Source organism: Diprion similis, chromosome 14 (assembly GCF_021155765.1).
Source record: "Diprion similis isolate iyDipSimi1 chromosome 14, iyDipSimi1.1, whole genome shotgun sequence".
NCBI lineage: Eukaryota > Metazoa > Arthropoda > Insecta > Hymenoptera > Diprionidae > Diprion > Diprion similis.
The window spans coordinates 7889759-7916732 of NC_060118.1; the positions used below are offsets into that span (position 1 = coordinate 7889759).

At 37.9% G+C, this 26974-nt stretch overlaps 2 protein-coding genes across 7 annotated transcripts in view; one reads left to right on the top strand and one right to left on the bottom strand.

Moving 5' to 3' along the window:
* Positions 1-26974, top strand: part of LOC124414858 (proto-oncogene tyrosine-protein kinase ROS) — a 35029-nt gene that overhangs the window by 6038 nt on the left and 2017 nt on the right. Inside the window, exons 2-21 of one of the 6 annotated variants that reach the window (XM_046895956.1) lie at positions 5076-5135; positions 15020-15079; positions 15987-16077; positions 17547-17779; positions 17871-18110; positions 18993-19143; positions 19222-19718; positions 19806-20095; positions 20173-20520; positions 20603-20915; positions 21005-21328; positions 21394-22013; positions 22094-22735; positions 22822-23075; positions 23165-24313; positions 24384-24812; positions 24894-25117; positions 25191-25661; positions 25966-26329; positions 26777-26830. In XM_046895956.1, the coding sequence (XP_046751912.1) occupies positions 5076-5135; positions 15020-15079; positions 15987-16077; positions 17547-17779; positions 17871-18110; positions 18993-19143; positions 19222-19718; positions 19806-20095; positions 20173-20520; positions 20603-20915; positions 21005-21328; positions 21394-22013; positions 22094-22735; positions 22822-23075; positions 23165-24313; positions 24384-24812; positions 24894-25117; positions 25191-25661; positions 25966-26329; positions 26777-26830 (6814 nt within the window). The remainder of the gene's footprint in view (positions 1-5075; positions 5136-15019; positions 15080-15986; positions 16078-17546; positions 17780-17870; positions 18111-18992; positions 19144-19221; positions 19719-19805; positions 20096-20172; positions 20521-20602; positions 20916-21004; positions 21329-21393; positions 22014-22093; positions 22736-22821; positions 23076-23164; positions 24314-24383; positions 24813-24893; positions 25118-25190; positions 25662-25965; positions 26330-26776; positions 26831-26974) is intronic. The other 5 variants (XM_046895957.1, XM_046895958.1, XM_046895959.1 and 2 more) reach the window with 5 other exon arrangements.
* Positions 16221-17296, bottom strand: LOC124414865 (cAMP-dependent protein kinase catalytic subunit 1-like). Its single transcript, XM_046895972.1, has one exon. It carries the CDS (start codon positions 17292-17294, stop codon positions 16248-16250), a length of 1047 nt encoding a protein of 348 aa, XP_046751928.1. The 5' UTR covers positions 17295-17296; the 3' UTR covers positions 16221-16247.

A 26974-nucleotide genomic window follows, 5' to 3' on the forward strand; every position in this document is an offset into this window, starting at 1 on the left:
CTCGTACTCTCGACAAGTTAATATTATTCTATTATTTAGACAACAGTTTGAAAAGATAAAAAAATAAAAATATATACAAAAACCACTTGTCCCTGAAATATTTTTTATTCAACAAATATATATCAAACGTGGGATTATCTAGTAATAAAAATTAGAGACAAATTGTTCAGTATTCAAACTCGTCAGTATTCAAATCACCAATAATGATAAGAGATATAATTAAGTTTATTAATACGAACTAAACGATCACTATGAAGATGCTTTTTTTTTTTATACGGTTTAGTTAAAAGTACAGACGAGCCGTGCGAAGGCAAGGAATTGACCCAGTTGGCCAGTTTTTTGGGAAGCCTGCGCACTTGAAGCCAAACAAACTGAACATCGGTTCGCCTGCTTCTCCAATTTATAATTTAAGCCGTACGTAGTAAACAAATCCTGGGAACGTACCGTATATATGTATAGTTGGGTGCAGCAACGGTTTGCTCATGGAGTCTGCGCTGAGTTTGTTCGTTCGTTCGTTCGTTCGTTCGTTCGTTCGTTCGTATGACGTAATGCCAATTAAGGCCTCTCCAGTATGTACACAACAATTATTTATATGCACACGCATGACCAGGACCACGTGTGTTGAGTTGAACTGGAGAAGAGGACGCGAAGTAGCATAAAAAACAAAGAGAGAGAGAGAGAGAGAGAGAGAGAATCAAATTCCTGGTGGTCCCAACACCTCGAGTAATTTTATTCATCAATTCGACCATCGGCTTCAGGGAATTTTATAACCATTTGTTATTGGTTACTTGGAATACGCGGTTACGATTCGTCCAGATTAAAATTTATGTTTATGGTCTTTGAAACCGTAATAAACTGGCGGAACTCTTTCCAAATGAAACGTGCCTGACCAGATGACGAGTAGTAACGAGAAGTTGAGAACCCTGACAGATCATTTCTCAATTCCAGCAAGTTTCCGAGGAAATCTATAACGATAATTGGACAGAAATGAAGTCTGAATATTAACCATTCGCTAAACAAGATCTGACTAAGAATTCGTGATCAAATGAGCTTCAATGGTGATTGTAACTTATACGAACTTCAATGTGTACTCAAAGTTTAAACAGATGCTTAAAACAAGGAGTTAATCACTTTTGTAATCTCACGTAATCACATGTAATTTGCTGTTTCTGGAATCTTTGTAATTTTTATAATATTTTTGTAATCCTTCTAATCTCTTTGCAGTCTTTTGTTAATGTTTGCTGTTTCTGGAATATTTGTAATTTTTTTAATCTTTTGTAATCCTTGTAATCACTTTGTAATTTTTGTAATCTTTGTAATATCTTTGCAGTCTTTTGGTAATGTTTGCTATTTCTAGAATTTTTGTAATTTTTTTTCAACTTTTGTAATCCTTGTAATCTCTTTGTAATTTTTGTAATCTCTTTGCAGTGTTTTGGTAATGATTGCTGTTTCTGGAATCTTTGTTATTTTTGTATTCTCTTTGCAATGCAAGTGGTTTTTTTTTTTTTTTTGTAATCTTTACAGTCTTTTGATAACTTTTACAATTTTCGCATTCTCTGGAATCTTTTTGATTCTTGTAATCTCTTTGTATAATCATTGTAATATCTTTACAATCGATCGAATCTTCGTGTAATCTCTGCTGCCTCTGAAATCTTTATAATTGCTGTAATCTCTTTGTAATCTTTTTGTAATCCGTATAATATTCGCGCGATCTCTCCAGTTTTTTGGTCATCCTTGTAACATTTGTAATCACGTGTAAAGCCATCCATCCATTACGTGTAATAATCGGAGTCGATATACGCCACTTTAATAAACCGAGCATAAACTCCTTGGCCTAAAATCAAGAATCGTTTAACTCTTACAAAGTCCGATTACTGCATGAATTAAATTCGTGCTTATTGTATACCTGAAAAATTAAATTTAATGAGACAGCAATGCTGAGTACTAGCATAAAATTCATCCCCAAACCGACGAACCCCGAAACGGTTTCATCTTTCAAATCGATCCGTTATATACCCATCGCCAGATTGATTTGGTCACGGCTATCCAATGATGTCCCCCCTCTCATTACCGAGAATTCTTTAGAAATTTGACCTCGGTCGAGTAGTTCCAACCGGGAACTGGTCGGCCATCCAACCAAACGGGAGTCCTGCTCCCTGTGGAAGAGTGTATTGTACTCACGATCACACTATGAAACGTGTTAGCGGTGAGGCGAAGTTTCGAGTTTGAGGTTAACGGTGTCGGGTTTTATGTGCGCCGCGTTTCTCCTCGTTTTCAGAGTCGCACGGTGTTGATTGCCCATCGGTGTATACCTCCACCTTGCCATCCCACCTATCCCATCTCCTAAATTCACTCGGTTGGAACACTGACTATACATTTTTCTCCCCCTCCCTTTTCTCCCTCGGTTTTCATATTCTTGTACCGTTTATGTATATTCCGAGCTGCCATGGAGTAGCTAGTTTGTAGGATAAATTCTGTACGGTAACCATAAGTGACGTTCTTCACTCTCGAAGAATCGATGAATCCCGAAAAGTTTAACAGAAATTAAAAAACGAAACATCAGAAAGAGGCAAGAGTTTTAGGTTATAATGCGCACGAGTGCTGCGCGATAGGAAAAAAGCCGTTGAAAATCAGGATAACAGGAAACGCCAATTTCAACGTTGTAAGTCCTCGGGGTAAATTGGCTTGAATCCTTTGGAGGGTATGGAAGAATTCCGTCGAGTCCACCTTCACCTTCAACGTCCAAGTCGTCTATACCTGCTTCCGGAAAGACGCAACAGTTGGTCGACGCAACCGACCGTGACGAAGACGAAGACTGCAACGCGTCGTTGGGGTGAAACTCGGCGGGTGCAGATCAGGTGGACGCGATTAGGGGATCACGGTAGTCACGTGTGTTATGTCAGTGTGTCCTGGAATGGAAACCATGGAGAAATACACGCGCTAGAAGTGTTTAACCCATTACAAATTCCCGCAGTAGGTACCTCGATGTATTTTGCTGAATGGTCGTTAGTTTTTTTTCTACTCTAACATCATGAGAAGCCCTTCCCATTTCCTTGGTCTTCTCTTATATATTCTCTATCTCTGGTCTTCGGGTCTGATGAAAAACGCAGGTGGATATTATTTTTTACCGTGTTCTTTTTTTTCTTCTCGTTCTGAGACAGGAAGCTTAGGGTTTGGGTTTGTATAGTAATAATGACTCGAAGGTTCCGCAATCAGGTGCTGCTCTGGCACCTTGTGGAAATGATACACTCGAACTTTATTAACCCCATAGTTGAATGATGGGTTTAAAAAAGACTGTGATAAAGTATAGTTTCTCGTCATTTAACAATGATTAATATTGTTAAGAAATTTATTTGATTAATAATGATTAACAATGGAGTCAGGTCTGATTCATGCGATATTTTTCAAAGTCAGGTGGATACATTTTTATTTATGATAGGTATACTGATGTCACCTGATGTCTTTCATGATCATTAATGCGATCAAAGTGATGGTTTGAAATACTTTGAAGTATTTTCAAGCCTCCAGTACTTACAAGTCAGTCGAAATGTTTTAAAGTCACTTGGAGTCTTTCAAGGTCTGTTTAAATTCATTGAATCCATGGTTTATATACTCTATGCTCACTGGAAGCTGTGCAACGTAAAACGATATCATTCGAAATCGTGATATGAATTCACTGGAATTAAAATTTTCAAAAAGTGTTCCGAGAATTATATATTTACATATATAATGATATTCAAACCATAGAAGTCAGTCTTGTAAAGACAATTTGAATCTTCGACAACACGCGAGTGCATTTGAGAATGATAACTTATAGAACTTTAAATTTGATATCTGAAGGTATTAATAAGATTAAAGTTTAATCTTTTAATGAAAAACGTTGAATTTCAAAAGTTGATAAACCTGTGAGAGTATATTTGATTTTCCATGCTCCAAAATCACGAAAGCTGTATATGATGGACGTATTTGTAGAGCTTATATTATACGTCAGAAGGGGGAACTACACGAAGCTTGCGGGGCATTGAAAACTTAAATTGAATCGCTTGGTGGTGGTTAAAAGACGGTAAACTGTTGTATCCGGTTCAATTCTAACCCCCCGGTAGCTGCCTCCATGCGTGCAATAAATCATCGAGTAAAAAGCTGTATAGAGAGTCAGTAAATGAACGGTACGCATGCGTATATACAAATAATGACAAGACGGATTGTCACGTAAATAATTTATATCTTAAAATGAAATTTTTCAAGTAAATTGGTGTAAAACTTTCTTCGTGACTATAAAAAATTCGGTTAAAATTTCCCTACATTTTCCAATATTTCTCGGCAAAACAAACTAATAATTTTTTCAAATTCTGACCAGATTGAAGCGTGATTGAAAAAGCTTTTTAATTCGACGTCATTGAACTAAACTGGAATAAGAAGTCAGCTGAGGGGGAAACTACAGGAATTTTTACCGGTAAATCTAATTCCTACAGTCCCCACCTGTGAGGAGGACGTGAGCAGTTGAACTCATTGTCAGAGAGCTTCCGGGCACAGGTGTACTTCCGGTTTCGCGAGTATAACGAGGACTGCAGGTTACACGCCCTCGGAATTGTTGCGTGTATTGTATAATGGAATACAAAAATTTATAACTGCAATAACACCCACCTCGAAATTCTCCCCTTCAGTCAATTTTTCAGCCGTAACGTATAGTAATTATTCGGGTATTTCTTGTTACACATTTACACGGGTTACGTTTAAAGCTTGAGTGCGTACTGCACACGCATGTTGAATATGCATTGCACGACTTCGTAATGGGTTTATTCGCGTTTGCATATTGAATTTAAGGGTGGCAAGCGAAGCGTGGGGCAGCAGCCCCGATGCACGTGTCACGTCTGAGTATGAGAATTCCACTTTACAACGGGCGAAATTTGAATATCAGGTTCCTGGGAACCGGGAATTTTCAAAATCATAGATCGACGATCAACGATATTCCCCCAAACGAATCCATGCATATTGATGATTGTTTTTTCAAATCAGATGCGAATTGAACCAAATATATGTTATTTTAATCGATCCTGATGTTTTTGGGCTTTCAGAGTCGAACTGACGAGGTCAACTCCGAAGTCGGATGTGGTGCCAGTTGCAGATTGGACCAGGTAAGTCGTTTCGCGCTTGCTGCAACTTTGATGTTACCTTTAGTTTTTTCTCTAGATAAATTTTTAGTCATTTGTATTGACGATGCAAAAATTCGAGTTCTCAAAATAAACGAGTCAAATTATTGCACGCGTTGTAAAATTGGCACCGGAGACAGTTAGGAAGGGCGAGATTAGGTGTCCGTTTCCTTTTCGTTGTTCTGACCACAGCGGGGAACAATAAAGTTTAACTTCCGGTTCAGGATGGACGGAGGAGATCCCTGCACCCTTCGACACACGAAGATGAATATACGAGGGCCGCGAGTAAAACATGGCACGTCAACAACAAATACGAACGTGGTAGTGTCACACAAGGGCTAGTTGCGTGCTGTGTGTTGAACAAAACGTAACGAATGAACGAATGAACGAATGCATGAGTGAATCAAGGATGAATGTGAAACGAGTGAATGAACACCCGGTATTAACTACGTAGGGCTGATGGCTACTCCACGTTTTAAATTGGAACGCGTGCAATACAAGTGCAACCGACAAGGCAGACAGACGGTCTGCCTCATTAACGGATGTTGCCAAATTGACGTGCGACTTTAGAATCGCAATACAGGCGTAAATTGTGGAAACGAGATACCAGTGACTGCCTATGTGGAAAAGAAGAAGCCCATAGTTTTGTAAAAGTTGACTTCCAATTTTGTGGTCACTGCGTCAGATTGGAACAACGTGAACCTGTTACGGCTAACTTGTTTTCGGTACCTAACAAAAAATGCGAGTTCGATTCTACACGAATTATCTGACAATGACTCCCAATTTCTTGTTACCGAGTTTAGAGATGGGGAGTCATTGTCACGGTACAGTAATATTCATGATTGCCTTAACCCAAACAAGTTAGACAGAAGGTTAACAGTTGAGGCACGCTGGATAGTCACATCAGACTACGCGGATCCTGCATGGATTTCCATGAAACTTTTTGCAATCCCTTGAAAAAGGGATCAAATTAGAATGAAAGTTTACCAGAAGTTTTTTTTGATTCTGAAAAAAAGTAAGTGTTGTCACGTGGTAAACTTGGTAAACTTAACTTGTATCTGTATTACAAAGTGATTCCGACTGGTTTTATTCGATTCCTTTTACGATCCACGTATTCCGAGATTTCGAGGATAGATCGTCTAGCGCGCTGAATGTAGGTACATACAGGAACCTGAGAAATCCAATTAGAGGCGTTGGCGTTTCCCAACGGAAATCATTTCGGCTTTAGGTACTGAGGAAAAAGTTTGAAAAGCCGGATACGAAGTCAGCAGTCCGTATCTCCACGACAACGACCAGGATCAGGAGGTGGAGTAAGAGGAGGAGGAGGTACGAGATGCGGATATAATATGGTGTGCCTAGCGTGGTCAAATCACTTACACGAGCCATCGGCAATAAATAAATCAGAAAAAACGAGTGCCATGTTCATTGTTGTGTCCAGGACACGCGATGTGTTTGTGTAACAACACTCGAATGCGAATGAAGTGTGTCATTATACATTAGTCCAAGTCCAAGTCTAACCGCGTCACGGTGTCGTTTTCTATAACCTTTTGCGCATTCTGCAGTTAACCTCAGATGCCAGAAGTGCAACGCATTTTTATAAACCAACATGGAATTCTCAGAGGTCATTACACGCTCCTTGGTCTTCAGAAACGCGTTGAATTGCACGAGGCAGACCAAGAATTCAGCGCTACTTTTGAAAAGCTTGTTGCAGTAGCTGCGCTTGTAAATGACATGGAAACATACCAGGAGACTGTTGAACTGTGTCTGATGGAAGCTTATGCATGGTTACTTCATTTGCTTCCTTTCGTTTCACAAGTGGATGCGATCCTTGAGTAGTGTGTTTAAATTATGTGGAAACAAAGTCGAAATTGGTAGCTAGGACTTCAAGTGGCTCAAGGGGTTGGCTCTTACTCGTACAACAGAGAACACTCGTCCAGGATTTTATATACATGACTAACTCACTCTGCACTGGTAGCGGACCACCCTCAAGACCCAACATAGATTTTAAAAAATGCTTGACTTATGTACAGTGTTTTTGTATGAGAAGCAGACGTTTCTAGTTGGCTTCTTTTTTCTTGTTGTTTTACCTGTTGATACGATTAGTGTTCATTATAGTTCATCGAAATTAATCATTCACTATTTGTTAGTGATTTTAGTTGATTTAATTGTAAGACATGTGATATTTTTAGGAACAGATAATATATCTCGAATAATCTTGACCGTGCGGTAAATTTATAGTAAACGAACGTTATTTATTACCAGTTCAAGTTAATTTAAGAAGTTCATGTATAGCGAGAAAATTCTTTGATCCCTACTGTCGATGATAAATCGTACTCTAATTTGAATATGTAGTATTTTTGTTATCTAAATTGTCTTGCGGATATCTCTTTCGAGATATTTGACACTACGAGGTTTAATTATCCGATATATATATTCATCATAATAAATTAATATATCTTGTTCCATATTATTCATCTTTTATTCTATTTGCTGATGTGTTTTTCTTCTGCTTTTTTAGTCTAATCTTCAACAGATTGACTATCTATTTTCTATAAGTCTACAGTATAGTTTACAATTCTTATAAAACTGGAAAATCCTAGTCAAAAAGTGTACATACTGATTCGGATTTCATATAGAAATGGAAATTTATCGAGATCTAAAGTCTAACATGAGACATTCAATCGGATACTTGAAATAATTAATGTTAGAGAATGAAACTGTTACGATACTTTTAACAATAAATTTACTCAGTTTTGATTGCCGATTTATCGCAAAATATTTGTGAACAACGAACTAAAATCCTTCAATTACCGTGCAGCATGAAACTGTAATAATAATTGATGAATCGTAGACCTTCTTCTTCCTCCTTTTACTCTTCTTCTCATCTGTTACCTAATATTTATTATCTGTCACGCTAAAACTGTTACCACTTCATTAAAATTATTATACCTGACTTCAAAATGGAAGACTATCAGTGGCTTGAAAGACTTCGAGGTGAATTCATATTTACCATAACTCCACGTGGACTCCAATGACTTCACATCATAACAATAAAATAGTACTAAGCAATCTATACAGCAAAACACAACACCTGACTTCAAAATGGAAGACTATCAATGACTTGGAAGACTTCAACATGAATCCATAAATTCTCTGACTTCAATTGACCTCACATGGCATCTACGGACCATAAATATCGACTTAAAAATGGTGCCCATAACGATAAGTTAACCAGTGAAATTGATCATTCATGAAACTCCAGATGACCAAGTGATCAATGAGTATCCATAGATACCTATGCGTCCATGCATAATCGACTCGAAACGATCGTGGGTGTATTTACTATTTAGGGTACACGTGGGCCGCTGTGCGGACGAGTAGAGATTAACGCCGTAGATTTACCTACCGCCATGATGGACTCGCACCACATACCCCAGAATGTACAGACAGTCCAGGTCCGAAGTGTGAGTGAATGGAGCCGGGATAAGCCAAGAGAGAGAGATAGAAGGAGGGAGGGAGGGGAACAAAAGGGGGCGTAATGTGTGTCGAGGATTTAATGAGGAAGTGAGAAATTAGCGAGAGTACGCGGAGGCAGTATACCTACACCTCGTGCATTCATACACACATGCATACATGCAGGCATACATATGCTGCTGAAGAGTCGGAGGACCATTCGGCCATTCTACCAACCCTTGAGAACTGTACTCTGGGGGCTGTTTAAGTTGTAAGGGTCGTTATCATTATCGTTATCGTTATCGTTATCGTTATCACCTATAGTAGCTCAGCATTAATTCGGTATCCTCGACCAACTATCGTAATTCGTAAATTATAGATGTTGCGTTGATCCAGACACTCCGTTCAAGGCTTCAATCAACACCAATCATATAGGGATATTGGAAAATGTCCTCGTGACGTCAGAGTCTGGTGGTTGGCGCCATTTTATCACCACATAACCTAAGTTTGTGATTTTAATGGAGGCAAACCATAATTCTTTGGCTCTCAAATTACTCATGTTAGATAGATTAATGAAATGTAATCAATGATATTGTATACCTGGTCTAATGTCTACACGTGGAAAAACACGGTCAACGGTTAGCAGTCAGCCTGTTTACGTTAGTTTGATTTTTTCCACCAGATGACGCATTGCAAAGTGACAATCCTAGTAATACACGGAATTGTGATTTAACAATTGGAATTTTTTCAAATATCCTGCGTCGAAAATTCGAAAACTGTTTTTTTTTCGTTCGCTGTCGTGAAAATAACTTCATTTCAAAATTGCATATCAGTGTTTCGTTGTGAGGAGAAATATGTTTTATGTACGATGAAAAATACTGCGTGAAACGGACAAATTAGAGTCTAAAAGGATCTGCGAATTGCGCTGCTGCAGAGAAAACGAATATATGATATAACACAGAATTGCACTGCCCAGGAAACAAGTACTTGTCACATCAATAGGAATTAAGTTTTATGAATTTTTCTTTATTTCGTAAAAAAATGATTTTGACGCTTCATTCCTTTCTTTGTTCAAAATTCAAAAGAATATCGCTTAGAAATATAGTAAAATTCAATTTTGTCTAGATAAAATTTGTCAATTAGGTCATTTACGTGCAACGGAAATGCAATTAATGACGTAGATACAGTATTTTAATTGGGAAAGAATCGCTATTTTCTTATTTTCGCAACGATTCTGAAAGAAATGGGATGAATGAAAAATATATCTTACATTTTTTTTTATTAAGTTTTACTGAATTTCAAACGGTTCAAAAATCGTCGAATAACAGTTTTTCCTAAACACGAATCGTTACGATAACGTCACTAACTTTAACACGATACCAAATTCTCTGAAGTCAAATTTTCAAAAAGTTTTTAAAAAATATTGATTTCAAAACACGTATTTTTCCCACAGTTTGTCAGAAAAAAACAAATTCTTCGATACCAATATCAATAAATTCTTACAAAAATAAAAATTCATAATAATTTGCACACCACCGCGAAATTTTCGGAAACTTGGATAATTTCTTTGAGTATAAAAAAAAAAGGTAAACGATATTACAACGCATTTACCCTCGTTAGACGAGCGTATTTTTTTTCTTTTTTTTCTTTCTTTTTTTTCTTCTAATTTATAACGGAAGTCACGCTTCGACGTGGCTACTTAGAAATGAAATTTTATAGTCGTATCATTGCCGCGCGTCAATTGCGTGCACGGTGTCGACACGGCGCGTGGTGCAGAAAAACCGGACGTGACGTGACGCGTGATGTATGTCGTTCCAGTCTCATGCAGGATCGGTACGAGGAAGGTCATAATCGTCTTTATCAACTGAATTTATCATCGAAATTGTGTCAACTATTAGCATTAAAAGTAAAAAAAAAAAGGATTTTTTCACGAATTTTTTTTTTTTTTTTTTTTTTTCCGCTCGTTAGTTGGGTAGACCCCTTAATCGTATAGATAATATTGAAAAATTGATTCTAACGTTCGTAAAAATAAATTATTTTTCTCTTCTCTTTTGTAATAATTAAGAATATCTTACTGAATGGTAAAAAACAAAAAAAAAAAAAAAAAAAAAAACAAAAAAAAAAAGGAAAAATCATATAACTTTGTCAACTGTCGGGATAATCGATTGTAAGCATCGCAGATGAAAATTTTCTGATAAAAACTGACGGGGGGGAAAAAATAATAAAAATAAATTAGGCGATAATTTCACTCACGTATATATATGTAAGGGTTGAAAAAATTTTAGCCTCCAATATATCGTGTCCACGGCCATGGACTCACGGTACGACTTATTATAAATTGAACAAAAAGCGACTCACGTATATGAGTATAATAAAACCTATATATAAGTGAAGCGAATAGAATTCGAAAGGCGAAGGAATTATATTCAGTGATAATTTAAATGAAAACTGAAATTAATAATATCCTTATCGTTTATCACCCGGCGACCTTTACAGATTGTGAATTGACCCGTAATGGATCGCGATGCACACGGACCGTTTTGTGTCGAATGGAATTTCTATAAGACTATATATGTATATGCATCTACTATACAACACCATGAACAATACATAAACCGCGGTTTTATCGCATGGGTGTTATAATTAACACAAACGGAGTCCTTTCACTTATATATCCTATATATATATGTATATAATATTTACTGCTGGAGTAATATTTGAAATGAAATGATATTCATTTAAAATTTAAATTGAATTTTACATTCAAAATTTTAAATGTTCTCAGAATAAGAAATTTACATTTAAATTGTGTTCTTCAAAATATTTTTCATTTTTCACACACACACATACATATATATATATATATATATATATATGTATAATACGCGTGTTACAGATTATGAATAATAATAATAATTATTATTATATGTAACGCTATAGAAGAAATTAAATTATATTTACTAAATTTCACTTATTACTTATCCAGCATGAATATTTCACTTTTTCTAACCTTTCATTACATCGCGCATATCACTTAAATCCTCTCTATCAAAGATTATTTTGTACAATGATGGATGATTCGAAAAAAAAATTTCAAATCGAAATACAGAAAAATTCAGATACAAATTTTTTCCACACGATTTAAAGAAAAAAAAATTTAACGAAGTGATTAATATTTTTGTAAATATTTCCAAATACCAGATACAATTTTGTATATACTATACAGTCTCTGAAATCTTTTCAAATTTATACGATTATACAAAGTTTTAGTTTTGTATTGTTCTGTTTTTCACCATCGTTAAAAAATTAATAATCATTTCATTTCATAACTTTGTTTGTTAGAATTAAATTTTATACAGGAGTACAGACTCTATACATATAATACTGACACTATTTCTTGAAAATAGACTTTCTACTATTACTACAATAAAACAAATATAAAATAAAAAATAAAAATAAAATAATAAACACTTCACAGATTATCTATAAATGTATAATAGTTTTACGTCAACGGCTTGCATGCATTGTAAAAGTTCAGAGGAATCAACAGAAACGTATATGATCTGAGACAAACAAACGCTTTCTCCGCCTGCCTCTTATCGTTTGAAATTCAATTAATATAGCGATATATATTAATAATGAACGTGATAATCATCTGCACAAGTATAATACGACGTGTACATACATATATTGATATATACCTACAGGAATATATATGTTCAATCTTGAGAGTATAAATATATATATATATGTATATTTTTTTTTTGAGTCTCGTGTGAAAAAATGTAAGTTTTTGATGTTTGAAGAGCCCACTCCAAAGGACAGTTCAGAAAAAAAATTTTAAGAGGTCGGTCCACATTTTTTAAAACGTCAGAAATCGTGAAAATCGATTTTTTTTTTTTTTTTTTTTTTTTTTAATTTTTCTCGTTACGGTATAATTTTATAGACAAAAAAAAAAATTTTTTTGAAGGTTTCTGTTAAAAATTTGAATTTTGAAAGGTCGCTTATAATTTTTTAAAAATTTTTTGGTGCATTTCTTTAGATCTTTTCGAGCGACCTTCTGATATTCATATTAAAATTTCATCAATTTTTTTTTCTTCAATTTAGTAAGAAAGAATCGATAACAATACACCACGACATGAATTAAAAATCAAACAAAATACTGAAAATATAATTTTTTTAATTCAATTTTTTGACGATTTTTTAAAATTTGGAGCGATTTCTTAAAATTTATTTGTTGAGCTGTCCTTTGGAGTGGGGCTCTTAAAACATCGAAAACTAACATTTTGTCACACGAGGATCGAAAAAAAAAAAAAACGTAGTCGGTTTTTTTGCGCCACCCTAATATATATATATATATATATTATGAGTACATATATTATACGGCTGTAAAAAAAAAAGATGTTTTGAAAAATGAAAAAATTTTTATGAATATATATGACGAGCGAGTTTTCTGTTTGTTCCATTGTATGATGAACATAAATATGAAGGTATATGTATATAAGATAAATTATAAGTAGGTGAATTCGACTCAATCTGAAAGAACGGCGGCAACTTCCGTTACAGGATCTCGCGTTGCTCAAGCTTAATCAAAGAAGTTCGCTTCTATTTTCCGGGTAAAAAGTTCTAGATGAAGTAAATGAAGTAAAAGAGAAAAGTAAACAGAAGCTACCGCGTACCTACTTTGCCAACGAATATGATAATTATATTATGAGAATGTGCCTCGTCTCTACGGCTAACCACGTGGGCGTTGAGATCGGCGCGTGCCACCGCAGATTTGATATATATATATATGTAGTATGTGCATATATACATACATACTAATGCATGTATCATACTGTACATGAGTATAATAACAGTACTAACTAATGTCTTGAAAGAAATTAAAACTTCATTTGCCAGACTTTAAGCGGAAGAGTTACACTCATCATTCAGTTACGCCGCAGTGATGCACCGTAACGTAACCTGAGAATACGCATGGGTAAAAAAAAAAAATCCATGGTGGAGCCCATCTAATCGGTTTAAAATGATGAAATAATGATTTCCTAATTTTTTCAGATTTTTATTTCATTCCTTTCGTCTCCCTGTTTTAGTGTGAAGTTTCAAATTTTTTTTATATTTTTAAAAACGCCCATTTTCGAAATGGGTTTGAATATTGAAAAAACAAAAAAAACGGTTAGCGAGAAATTTTTTTTTTAATTCAGGAGTGCCTTTTTCATATGGGAGAATCGTATAAAAAAATTTCGATACGAATAAAAAATGGTGAGGGAAAATATAGGTACATTTGACATGGAATGCCCTGTATATAAATGCATTATGCGAGGACAAACAAATTTTAATAGAAAAACGAGATTCTTAATTTTGATGCATTTTTTTTTTTTTTTTTTTTTTTGCTTTTCTTGCATTTTTCATCTTCGATTGCGTTTAAAGTTATGTTTTTCAAAAGACGATTATTTGTAATGATTGAATTTTATAGCAGAGAAAATCGATCTGCAGCAGGCAGTCGAAAAACGGAATTAACTAAATCCTCAGATTTTTTAAAAACAAAATGGCGCCCCTAAATGGTGGATGAATTTTGTTGAAAACTGCAGCTCTTGTATATCCATCAAAATAACTGCAGAAGCCTTTTCTTTAAGATCACTGATTATAAAATCGATGTCAGATTTGACAAAAAAAAAAAAAAAAAAAAAAGAATTCAATTTCAAGTACAAATATTGATTCTAAGATTATCGAACCGTTATACTGTTCATTTATATTTTCATACAAATTTAAAAGCAGAGCGATGCGGAGTACGAAACTTATCGATATTTTTAAATACGTTATCTCTAGTTTCGTAATTTTTCAACTATCCTCATGGATATCGATAATCTACAACATTTGTTTACAACGAAATTTTGTATAAATATTGGCAAATACACGGATTACTAACCTTCGGGAATACCAAAACCATTACGTAGAACTGCGAAAATACTGCGATGAATAATTTATAAACAGGCTTGCAACACTCACGTTTTTCGAACAATATTCAAGATTTTAACGTTGCAACGAACTAACAATAAACAGGGTTCAAGTAGTGACACTTGATGACGATACAGCGAACCGATGTCCTATCTACATAAGATCAAATTTTCAAACCCTACATGTTATTCGAAGACTTTAATTTTTGAAGTTTTTACCAGCTTTTATGAATTTCTTTCCATTATGGGCTGCGTCAAAGTGCCGAATATCAAAATGAACATGACAATGGTTCGTAGCTTTATCACGACAAATAATATAAGCAAAAATAGTAACCAGAATTCAACGAAAAAAACGTGAAAAATAATTCATTATATGTTTACTTTTCGACCACGAACAAATTAAATTCACACTTCACACTGCATCTAGGACGGTGATAATCCTCTCTGGTTTTATTTCAGTGTACGATAGGGTGCGCGGCGTGGGAATCAGCGCTGGAAACTAACTGTCAGGCTGTTTGCGTAAGTATTTTAACCCCCCATGTATATAAAAAAAAAAAAAAAAAAAAAAAAAAAACACTAATTTATTAAATTCGATGAAAAATTAGCGTCACAGTTTTGATAATCTGAAGTTTTTCTTCCCGCTGAAGCCATCTCTACTTGGAATCGGACTGAAATTATTAAATTTTAGGTATAAACTATCGCGAAAACGAATGACGATCACCGACGCGCGTCGTCAATTCGGCGCGAGGTTTAATTGACAGGAAAACAAAGGATCGCCAAACTCTTGTCATTTTTTAATCACGCTCACGAACACACGCTAATGATCTGTTATTGTTTTTGCGCGGGAAGGACGAATTGCTGATTAGGGCGCAATGGTGAGATTTTTTGGAAACGACCGACGACCTAAAGCTAATGAATGTATTTCTAATACCCATTAGGAATAACAGAATACTACTTGCTTACTACTTGCAGTAATAATTCCTCACGAAAAGCCGATGAAAAAAAATAATAATAAATTTTTTATTATATTTCAAATCCTCCGAATTAGGTGCATATTATAATTCAGAAATTTTATCTACAAAAAAAAGTATAGTTCAAGTTAAAATAATGATTTTGTGGGATATAATTCAATGATGCAATCAGCCAGTGTAAATATAAGCAAGCGATGAAAATTATCAAGCATTGTCAACGACATCGAAAGCTCGTTGACATTATTGGCGATATATTCACATCGTCAAAAAAAGTTGGGGCTTAGAATTACAAAGATAAAATCGCAGGAATTATTTCGTCGCAACATCTGGATCATACATTTTATAACTCTTTATTGTGTTTCTTATAAGTTAAGCTATAATATGTATGTAATTTCTATGACGATCAATCAGCACCTCAACATTTAGGACTAAAAATGTTATTCCAATCGTTTCAGAATGTAACGCAAGAACTATTACCACCTAAACAACTTTACTGCGTATTGGGATGTCAAGATGCTGTGAACAGATACTTTCAGCAGCTTAAAGGTAATTTGAACAAAGGGATAAGCCATACTTATTTAGCTTAGCGTAGCGACATGCTCGAATACACATGTGGCTACCCACTATCTGCCGTTGTTAAACGTTTTACTGTGCGTTGTGTCTAATGGAATTTGCGGTATTGCAGGAAATAGCTTATCATGAACTAAGCCCAGCTATCAAAAGTCAGCAAACTCCTTGGCAAAACGATCCACTTTGTCAATGATTAGCTCTTCCTCATCATAGTGATCGTAGTTGCTCGTATCTCCGAGGCTACCGGTCTTAGGAACGAAGCCCGGCACTACTTTCTGCTGGTATATCAGTAGCCAATTAATAGAGCGAAACCAACGATGTCTCTTTATGTCCACCGCGCCATCCTTCAAGTTGCCGTAGCGTCTGGACAGATCTACTTGTAGAATGTTCTTCAACAGGTCTCGCAAATCCTCGCCAAAGTTGCTTGCAAATTTGTACTTTCCCGAAACTATCTTCTCATATATTTTTATCGGATCTCGAGCGTAGAACGGCGGATATCCGGCATTCATTTCGTAAATTAGAACCCCGAAACTCCACCAATCCACCGACTTCCCGTATCCTTTTGAAAGGATTATTTCAGGAGCCAAATATTCAGGCGTTCCACACAGCGTCCAGGTTCTCCCATCTACCAATTTGCAGAAACCAAAATCTGTTATCTTCAGGTAGCCGTTGCTTTCTATCAATATATTCTCAGGCTTCAGGTCCCGATAAACCAGACCGCAGTGATGCAGATACTCAAGAGCTAGAGTGACTTGAGCAGCGTAAAATCTCGACAATGCCTCATCGAACTTTCCCATTCTTCTTAGATGGGAAAACATTTCCCCGCCGGTGACAAAAGGGAGGATCAAGTATATGTAGGAGTTGTCTTTGAAGCAAAACTCCATGTAGATAACAAACGGGAATCGCACACACTCCAGTATCCTCTTCTCATTTCCAGTGTGCTCGACTTGCTTTAGTTTCACTAACTTCGCCTTCTCCAATATCTTCATCGCGTAGTAAACGCCGGTTGTTTTTTGCTTGACGAGCATCACTCGGCCAAATGCTCCGGTCCCCAGCGTTCTATACCGCACAAAATCATCCAGCGATTGGGTCGGCTTCCTTTTCGTCTTCCAGTTCTCAACGAAATTCGATTTCAATCCTTCCAAAATCTGATCGTATTCGTTAAAAGATTTATCCAAATCACGATCGTTCATAATTGAACGTTTCACTCAATTAGAATCCATATATTTTCCCACTTTTGGGATGCAATGAAGAGGTATAGGTTAACGACTGGCAGGAGAAGTTGTTTCATAGCTTGGTCGCCAAATGCACTAGCATTTGTTAAAAAAAATTCTAGACTTATTCAGAGTGGATCATCTGTTCAATGGAGAGAATTAAAAAGATGATATACAGCAGCATGGAATGAAATGCAATACTGACGTAATCATCACTACCAATCATTTCAGAGGAAATAGGCACTCCGCCTGCTCCGGCACTAGTCGCTGACAGTCTTACAGCCACCTCCCTGCGATTAGAATGGAAGGGCATCGACTTGGCCAAACGAGGTGCGAAATTATCTTACGTCGTCCAATGGATGTACGAGGAGCTTGCAGAATCTTGGCAATACTGCAGAAACGAATCGTGGGAAAAAGACAATCAGATTCTAGTAAAAAATTTGCAGCCTTACACAAAGTACAGGGTACGTGGAACGTCGCTTGACGTAATGGAATGATCGAATGTTGTACGACGATGTGACACTGTAACAAAACTTCTTAATCTCATTTTTGCAGTTTCGCGTCGCGGTGATCCTCAAATCAACTCAGCACTCCAGAGAATCAATTGCTTCGGCTCCTAGTGTTCCAATATTGACTAAACCCGAGGGTTTTCCATTGTCACCACCGGTAATTGTTAGGGCGGCAGCGGTAGATTGCTGCCGCGTGTCCGTGTCTTGGGAACCGGGACCGTTTCCAAACGGCCCACTTTTGTCCTATGTCCTGCGGCTGCAAGGGGGCAATTATTCCACGCTTAAGGTATACACGCCACGCCAGAAGATAAACTTTGACGATTACGTTTATAATTATGTGTTCCCATTTAAAGTGAGAATCAGAAGCAAGCTATCGTTACTTCTTTTATTGCCAGTGCTTTATATTGTGCGCATATAACATTGTAATTATAATCTACTTTCCATACTTATCTATTTGTGACAATCGCTTACTCTGCCACATTACCACGCTTTACCTTGTCGATTACACTTTTTAAACGTGTTATAGTCTGACACGATGCTTCTTACTCTCTATTACAATCAATTCTATGTGAGACTGGTTCGGCAAGCTACAACTTTTCACCCGTTATGCATGCATGCGTTTTATTCTTATTCGTAGTAGAACAATTTTAAAGAGCTTGAGGATAAAGAGTTTGTGTATAATGGTTCATTTTTACCAGTTTGTAACGGCAGTAACGGAAGATGAATAGGTGGTTCGAGTAGATATCTAAAAGTAGAAGATCTTTTTTTCTAATTTGAGAAATAACAGCGCATGACTATTGCTATCCAAATGTATCTAACATAATACTTAGGCTTAGCGTGTCACCATTTCTATGTAATCGAACGGACATTGAGTTAAAAATTCAAAAAAGCACCAATATCTATTCGTCCGACTTACAGTACGGTAACAAACTTGGTATTTGAATTATTTTTAAGCTTTAAATCCGCCGTCTTTTCATAACTAACATCGACACTTCCAGCTTGTACGAACCAATTCACTTAGGCAGCAGATTCTGGCATGGCGTTCTATCCTGCGCTTCAAATACTCAATTACTTTCTAACAGGGATCAATTATATACATACATGTTCGGGTAAAAGTTATGCGCAACAAATTGCGAGTCGTTGAACAATTCTCTTATTTTACCAACAGGATATTTCAGCGGTTGAAAATGTGACCGATCATTACATGTTTCAAAATTTAACGCCAAATCAAAACTATTCTGTGAGTATGACGATGAGGAATAGCGAAGGGGAGGGACCTCCTGCCGTAATATACATTTCAACAACGCCTGAGCCAGCTGGTAAACATTAATCTTCAGATCTAGTCTTTCGGATCATTGTAACTGTAGAATCATCTGAATTTTTCCCTTAATTCACAGTCACAGATATGCAACTACCGATTCTGATTCTTGGAGGAGAACACCAAGTGGAGAAGCAGGTCGCCGACTTGTTAGAAAATCCAGTCTTGATCTATGAAACGGCTTACAAAATTTGCGGGGTTGCGATACACGTTGCCTCAAGACAAGTATTCGTATCAGACTCGGGTGGCTACGTTTATCGAACCTCGGTTGACGAAAGAACGAAACCTATTGTCGTGCTGAGTCCGGACCAAGTTAACTTCAAGCCACTGAGTTTATCCGTTGATTGGCTGAACCTGCATCTGTACGTCTTGGGCGAAGTCAAACACACAACGACCGTCTGGCAAATAGCTCGTTGCAACCTGGACGGACAGGGACTGACTGTTGCTGTTGCGGCATTTTTGTCCAAGCCTTCGCACATCGAGGTTGATCCGTACAACGGGTACTTGTTTTGGGTCAGCAAGGATGGATTATCTCGTTTGGATTTAGCCGATATTAGCAACGGTGTGAAGCACGAGGTAAATTTCAAAAACGATCAGTGCGGGCGGCGACAAATGTATGTACTACAACATTCGTTGATTGAACAATAACTTCATGATCCACAGACACAGCCAGACCTTATTCTCGAAGATTCGCATCTGGAGGCCTTTATGGTCGATCACAGAAATTTTCGTCTGCTGATACCACATCCTGTGCAAAATACGGTTTTATCGGTTACTTTGGATGGTAGAGAAGTCTCGAATCTCCGAGCGAATACTCAGCAGCCCCAATTTCAGAACGTAGTTTCTCTGGCTATGGCCAACGGTTTGTTTTATTGGGCAAACGGAAGAGATATACTAACGGAAGACTATCATCCAGGCCAAAACAGATATTTCCATAACTCGTATCCCTACAAGTAAGCAGATTTATAGAGTCGATGAAACATCTTTTGGTATAAAATACAACTCAAAACTAACTCAATTGATTCGACAGGTCTTGCTACAGCGTAAATGTGCTGATGGACGCCAGTCAACCTGCTCCAGTTCCTGTCAATCCACCGACCGGTGTTCAAGCCGTTCTTGGGGCCGAAATGGCAAAGGTTTCTTGGAGAGCGCCGTATCTGCTCGGAGGACAGGGCAAGGGAGCTTGGCAAAACTGGTCCTACGAATTAGAAATCAAAGATGAAATAACCGGGAAAGCTGTCCACCAAAAAGGAATCCGTTTATTGTCTCACACTGTTCATAGATTGAGAGAGAGATCCAAGTATTCGATAAAAGCTGCAGCATATACCAGCGCTGGCCGAGGTCCCTGGTCTACAGAATTTCGAGGACGAACGTTGAGGTGAGCGGATTGGGAATAATTGAACTCAGTTGCAGGTGAAAAATGTGAACTTTCATTTATTAGTGAGATTCGTTTTTTGCAGAGATCCTAGAGGCGAGCCCTACGCTTCTATATTGTGGTCCGCAACTGAAGGATTATTAAGGAGTGACGTGACCGGGGAAAACGTGGAGACTTTGATACACAGGGCAAGCTGGAAGGACTCTGAAATGCAGTATCACATTGTCGACGTTGCGTGGTACAAAGACCTGCTCTATTTGGTCGGTAATAACTCGGTTTTGTACTGCTATAACACGACTAGCCATGAGAATAACAGAATGCACATAAATTCCGTTGGAAGCGTAGCTGTCGATTGGATATCGAAAAAACTCTACTGGGCAAATCCAAATCAGCAAATAGTGAGCACGAATAATCATAATATCTTATGAAATATTGCGTACCTACAAGTTTTGGAGAATATTGAAACTGATGGAAATCTGACATTTAGATAACCAGAGCGAACTTGGACGGAACTCATCAAGAACCGATGTCGATACTGGCGATTGTTAAGGAATTAATGATAGACTCGTTAGAAGCTTACTTGTATTGGTCGACTGGATATGCAGTCGAAGTATCGAGACTCAATGGCCAAGACAGAAGGTTCTATTATTCTGATGAAATATTTATTGGAAAGCAAGTAATGGGTTTGACGTTGGATACGGAGAACAAGTTTGTTTATTGGATTGTCAGGAGTTACGAAAGCGGATCGATACTCTACAAAGCGCCAACATCTGAAAGAATACGTTTGAATGAGAAAATTATTCCGGAGCAGGTTTGATTGTTTTTTTCCGGATTCGTGTTTATCCAATTCCAACAGTTCCTTACTCACTGTTTGAAAAATATTTTGAATTTCAGGTTTCGGCGTTACAATATCCCAACATACAGGGGCCACTTTGTTACTTTTCGGAGCACTTGCTGTGGCTCCAAGATGACAGGAATGCAGTTATCGGGGATTTGTCTGGTCAAAATACAGCCATTATCAACGGAATTACTTTGTCTGGTCTGCAGATGGTTGCTATAATGGATCACGCACTTCACAAGTATCCCAAAAATTTATCTGCAAACAGTATTGTTGTATTACCATCTGCGGTAAGCATGGACAGTATTAGAGTGGAAGGTAAATGGAACAATTTCAACGTGTCATGGAACCCCGTGAAGAATATAAACTACGGAACGGTGTTTTACGAGGTGAAATTCGTGGATTATATAAACAAGAATACGAATTCAGAAATCACTAAGGAAACTACGATACCTTATCACAATTCCGAGAGATTTTCACCGTACGCCGTACTAGAAGTAACCATAAAAGCGTTCACTTATTGGGGAATGTCTCATAATACAAGAAAAATTCTGAGATCTCCTCAAGCGAAACCTAGTCAGCCAACAAACGCAAGAGGATTCGTTGAATTTGACAAGAAACCACTTAGCGATGAGACTAATATTTCTGCAGTTTTTAGGTATGTTAAATCGATAGTTATCAGCCGAAACGTAACTCCGTATGTTATTCGTACGCTAAGTCAAGTTCTCTCGCTTACAGGTGGGATCCACCCGATCATCCCAACGGCTTGATCCTGATCTATGCAATCGACTGTTGGTATATGCTCGAAGGCATAAATATAGACATTTGCAACCGTCTCAACGTAAATTCGACCAAGTTGGAATACCGATTGTATCAATTACTACCAAACACAACTTACTACTTCCGGGTACAGGCATACACAGAAGTCGGTGGCGGATGGTTCACCGACATTGTGAATATATCAACTGAATACGAAAATCCTGTGCCACAAATATTAGTAGCTACTCCAGAGGCTGTGAGAATTTCAGATTTGGATAGACAAATCAACGACACGATAACTAGACATGTCGCTATTGAAGTAGACTACTCTGCGGTGGAAAATAAAGTATATGGAATAAACGAAATGCAGGAGATGATGCTCGCAGACATGGATAGTCCAAATGTAACGAAAATTCTTAAATTAAACAATACCGCGTCCAGTTTATGCGTCAATTGGGTTACCAGGACCTTATTTTGGACTGAAGTAGAGTACGGAGAATCTATGGGTAGCAATATTATGCAACTGGATTTAACAGCGTGGGAAGCGGGCTATACAATTGCCGAGAAAATAATAACCAGTAGGAAAGTTATGTTGAATTTGGATATATCACCTCTGACAGGGTGAGAAAAAAAATCATTTTTAACAGTACTACAGAAGTGTTGAAATTCATTAGCATTTGTTAACTATTTTATTTTTTCCGACACAGAACCTTGTATTGGATTGAGTTAGCTCAAGCCGGTCGTGGAGTAACGATGCAATCAAATTTGAACGGAGAAAGTGTTCAGCATTTCTTCAACCAAACTGAGGACTGCACATGCCCTTATGCGCCGATTGTGAGACCGGTCATGGCAGTCGACAACACGGACGCGTCTACTCCTGTAATTTATTGGGTCTCGTTGGAAGGCCACTTGAACATTGCAGACACGGATGGATGTATTTGCAATACGGTTCTCGGTCCAGGTATGTTCCAGAGTACAAAGAACCTCGATAAGAATTGTAACATATACAAATATCGAATACAGTGTTGAACTGGTTCGTCACGGTTTCAGGTTTTAACAGAGGTTTACCACCGACGTCATTGACGGTGGACAAGATCAATCTTTACTGGTCAAACGTGGATAAGGACAGCGTTTATTATGTAGAAAAAAACAATCCAGATGACAGTAAAATCAAGATACTTTACTTGCAGAGCCCACGCAGTCTAAAAGCTATTGGAAAATCTTTGCAGCCTTATCCAGTTGCCGAATGCTTAGTTCCGAGAGAAGTATCTGATAATATTGAAGTTGTGAAAAAATTTTCAAACTCTATCAAGATTAAGTTACCTGAACCGGTGCCTCACTTCGCATGTGAGAAATATAATCTTCCGGCAACCCTGTATACCATTTACGTTACCGAATGCTCCATGGTCGATTCTACTAAGTGTAGCAACAGGGAAAAAATGAAACTGAAAACTTTCAAGAAGGAAATTGAAGTTGAGAATCTCAAACCGTTTAGTAGATACATGTTTCAACTGAGTTTGAGCAACTACTATAGTAACTTGGAGTCTTCCAGTCCCGAACTAAGCCAGGGAATAATAACAATAACGGAGGCCGGAGCTCCAACAAGGCCAGAAAATGTCGAAGTTGAAGCACTAACGCCAACGTTAGCGGCGGTTAGTTGGCTTCCCCCAAAAATATTGAATGGAGCAGCTGTTCGCTATGAAATTCATTGGAGATCAGTCCAGCTTGTTAATGGAATGAGACACAACGGAGAACAGTCGATTAAACAAACGGAGCAATCTTCGGATGGGAAACTATCCGCGACGCTGCAGTCATTATTGCCAGGACAAGATTACCTGATATGCGTTCGTGCTTACTCAACTTCCACTGCTATTTACAACGAAAGCCTTTCACAAACCCTGAAAATGTATCCTGAACCAAACAATTTGACGCTGACTGGTACCAGTGTCAACTCGATGAACATATCGTGGTTGCCGAGTAAAAATCTGACTATTATCTACAGTCTGCAGTACTCGATTGTGGGATCAGATCAATGGCAGACAGTTACCAGTCCGATAGTTAAAAATGACAAGGTGGAATTCCACATTCGTAAACTGCAACCGAAAACTTTCTACAGATTTAGATTGACGCTTAGGTATCCAACTTATAAGCATAATGTCATCTGGCCTTCAGACGCGAGATTTACTTTCCAAACGTCAGGTAAGTTGCCTGTTTTTTCCCCACCTTTCGAGGTTGAACCTAATCGATGTGTGTCCCTCCGGTCTTCCAGGTGATGTTCCAAGCGCTCCCGGAACTCCGACGATAACAAAGGTGCGTGGTCCAGTCTATCAAGTTAATTGGGAGCCTGCACACGCTCGTGGATCTTCGATCACGTTGTATCGTCTGGAGGGAACCATCTTAGAAAATTCCGAAACTATGGATCAACATCGCAACAAAACTAGCGAATGGCGCCTCTACTATAATGGGACAGACACTTACTGGATAATCCCAGACGAAATGGTGCAAAAGTACCAATTTCGAGTTCAAGCAAAGAACGCGTATGGCCTTGGATCTTGGAGTAAAGCCAGCGCAGTAGTTGATTTAAGTGAGGCTGGGAGCGGGATATTTGTTCCTCCGCAACACCTGGGATTAATACTGGGACTCAGTGTTCCTTTAGTCCTTGGGATCATGCTATTATGTTTTGGCTTTTTCCTTTGTCGTGAGTGTTCATTTACTAAGAATTATTTGAATTTAAAGTCGAAACCTAAGTTTAAGGACTAAAATTTGTACAATATTTTAGCAGTCTACCGGCAACGTAAAGAGGATAAAAAAGCAGTAATTCCACCAGCTGCGCCAGACGTTGAATTAGCAACGCTGCGTGAAATTCCACGGGGAAATTTTATGCAGTCAAACACGTTGTACGCAACTGCGCAGCAAGACGACCCGGACGATTCTTCTTTGCCAAAGATAAAACGGGAGCAAATAACGTTGGCCAAATTCCTGGGTAGCGGTGCGTTTGGAGAGGTGAGTTTATCTCTTGGAATACAAACTGAGACGAAGTTTGAGTTTCTAAAACAATGCTCGTGTCTTGTACCAGGTTTTTCAAGGCATTGCGAAGGACCTGGACGGTCCTGGAATAACTGGAGTAGCTATAAAGACTTTGAGAAAAGGGGCGTCTGCGCAAGAAAAGACTGAATTTCTACGGGAGGCTCGACTGATGAGTCCATTCAGACATAAGCATGTTCTTCGACTCCTTGGAGTTTGCCTAGACACAGATCCGCCGCTGCTGGTATTGGAGCTGATGAAGGCTGGGGATCTGTTGACGTACTTGAGAGCCAGCCGCTGTCTGCAGCCAACAGATCCCTGTGCTCTTCGTCTCCAAGATCTTCTTGCTATGTGCGAAGACGTCGCGAGGGGCTGCCAATACCTGGAAGAACTTCATTTTGTTCACAGGGACCTCGCTTGCAGGAATTGCTTGGTATCTGCCAGGGATAGAGAAAACCGTGTGGTGAAAATTGGAGACTTTGGACTTGCAAGAGACATCTACAAAAACGATTACTACCGCAAGGTAATTCGACCGCATTGCTATTCAGAGGGTATATATGAGTAAACGGTTGAGAGAGTGGCTGAATTTTGAGTATGATTTTTTAAACGATCATAATTTTTTTGATAATTAAATAAAGTAGTCGCCAATTCGGAAAGAAGAATCGAATATAAAATTTAAACGATTAACATTTCCTTGGGAATAGAAAATATCTCACCGAGCAAAACGTTCGACGTTATTGTCAGAAAAAATACTTTCCAATCATTCATTTTAATAAAAAAAAAATACAAATTCCTCGAATATTTAATAAGTTATGATTATTTCATAGGAGGGCGAAGGCCTACTGCCGGTACGGTGGATGGCACCGGAGTCTCTAGTGGATGGAGTATTCACCTCTCAAAGCGACGTCTGGGCGTTTGGTGTTTTGATGTGGGAAATCACTTCCCTGGGCCAACAGCCGTACCCGGCAAGAACGAATCTGGAAGTGCTATACCACGTTAGAGCTGGCGGAAGACTGCCAAAGCCGCTAAATTGTCCCACGGCGTTACACCAGTTGATGCTGCGCTGCTGGAGCACGGCAGATGCTAGACCCAGTTTTAAGGCTTGTCTAGATCATATAATAACGCTCAGAAGCAGAACAGAAGACGCTGCGATCAGCCCTGCACATGCTGGCCATTACTTATCCAAACAAGGTTTGTTCCAACTTGATTCAACCGTACCTCAATCTCATTTGCATTGATCTCTATCTTGCATGAATATGTTACATTTATTGTGACAATATCTACATGAAGGTACCGAAAGTCATTTCGTTTTTATTCTCACGATCGCTCACGATATTACTCTTAGTCCAGGAAATGGGCTCATCTTCGGAAAAAGTTCAACGAAGCTAAAAATTCGTTTACACTTACCTCTTCCGAAGTGAAATCCTAAAGTTCCTGGACTATCCGTGACGAAGAAGCAAAAGTCAGATGTATTTTTGCTCGGTATAATTGAAAATTTCAACACGTAAGAACGTCTATTTGCTGTTAATTTTCAATGGGGATTAAACTATCTTATTGAAATGAAAATTTCCCGTTTATTCTTCATTAACATTGCTTGAAAAAATTGTGAAATGACCATCGCATGGCTTGTGCTTGCAGGCGTGTCTAACATGGCTTACTTTGCTGATGAGAATCAAAATCATAACCACTCAGGTAGGTTTCATGTTTAATGTCATTTAGCCCATTTATTTAACCAACAATGAACATCTCAAGATAAATCAAAGATAACAAACCTTAACATATAAGAATACAGCGACTAACCATCAAAGAAATTGGAATATACTTTGCAAGCTCCGA

Bases quoted from the DNA above. Each gene is read 5' to 3' on its own strand.
- LOC124414865 (XM_046895972.1), bottom strand. From the start codon at position 17,294: ATGAACGATCGTGATTTGGATAAATCTTTTAACGAATACGATCAGATT.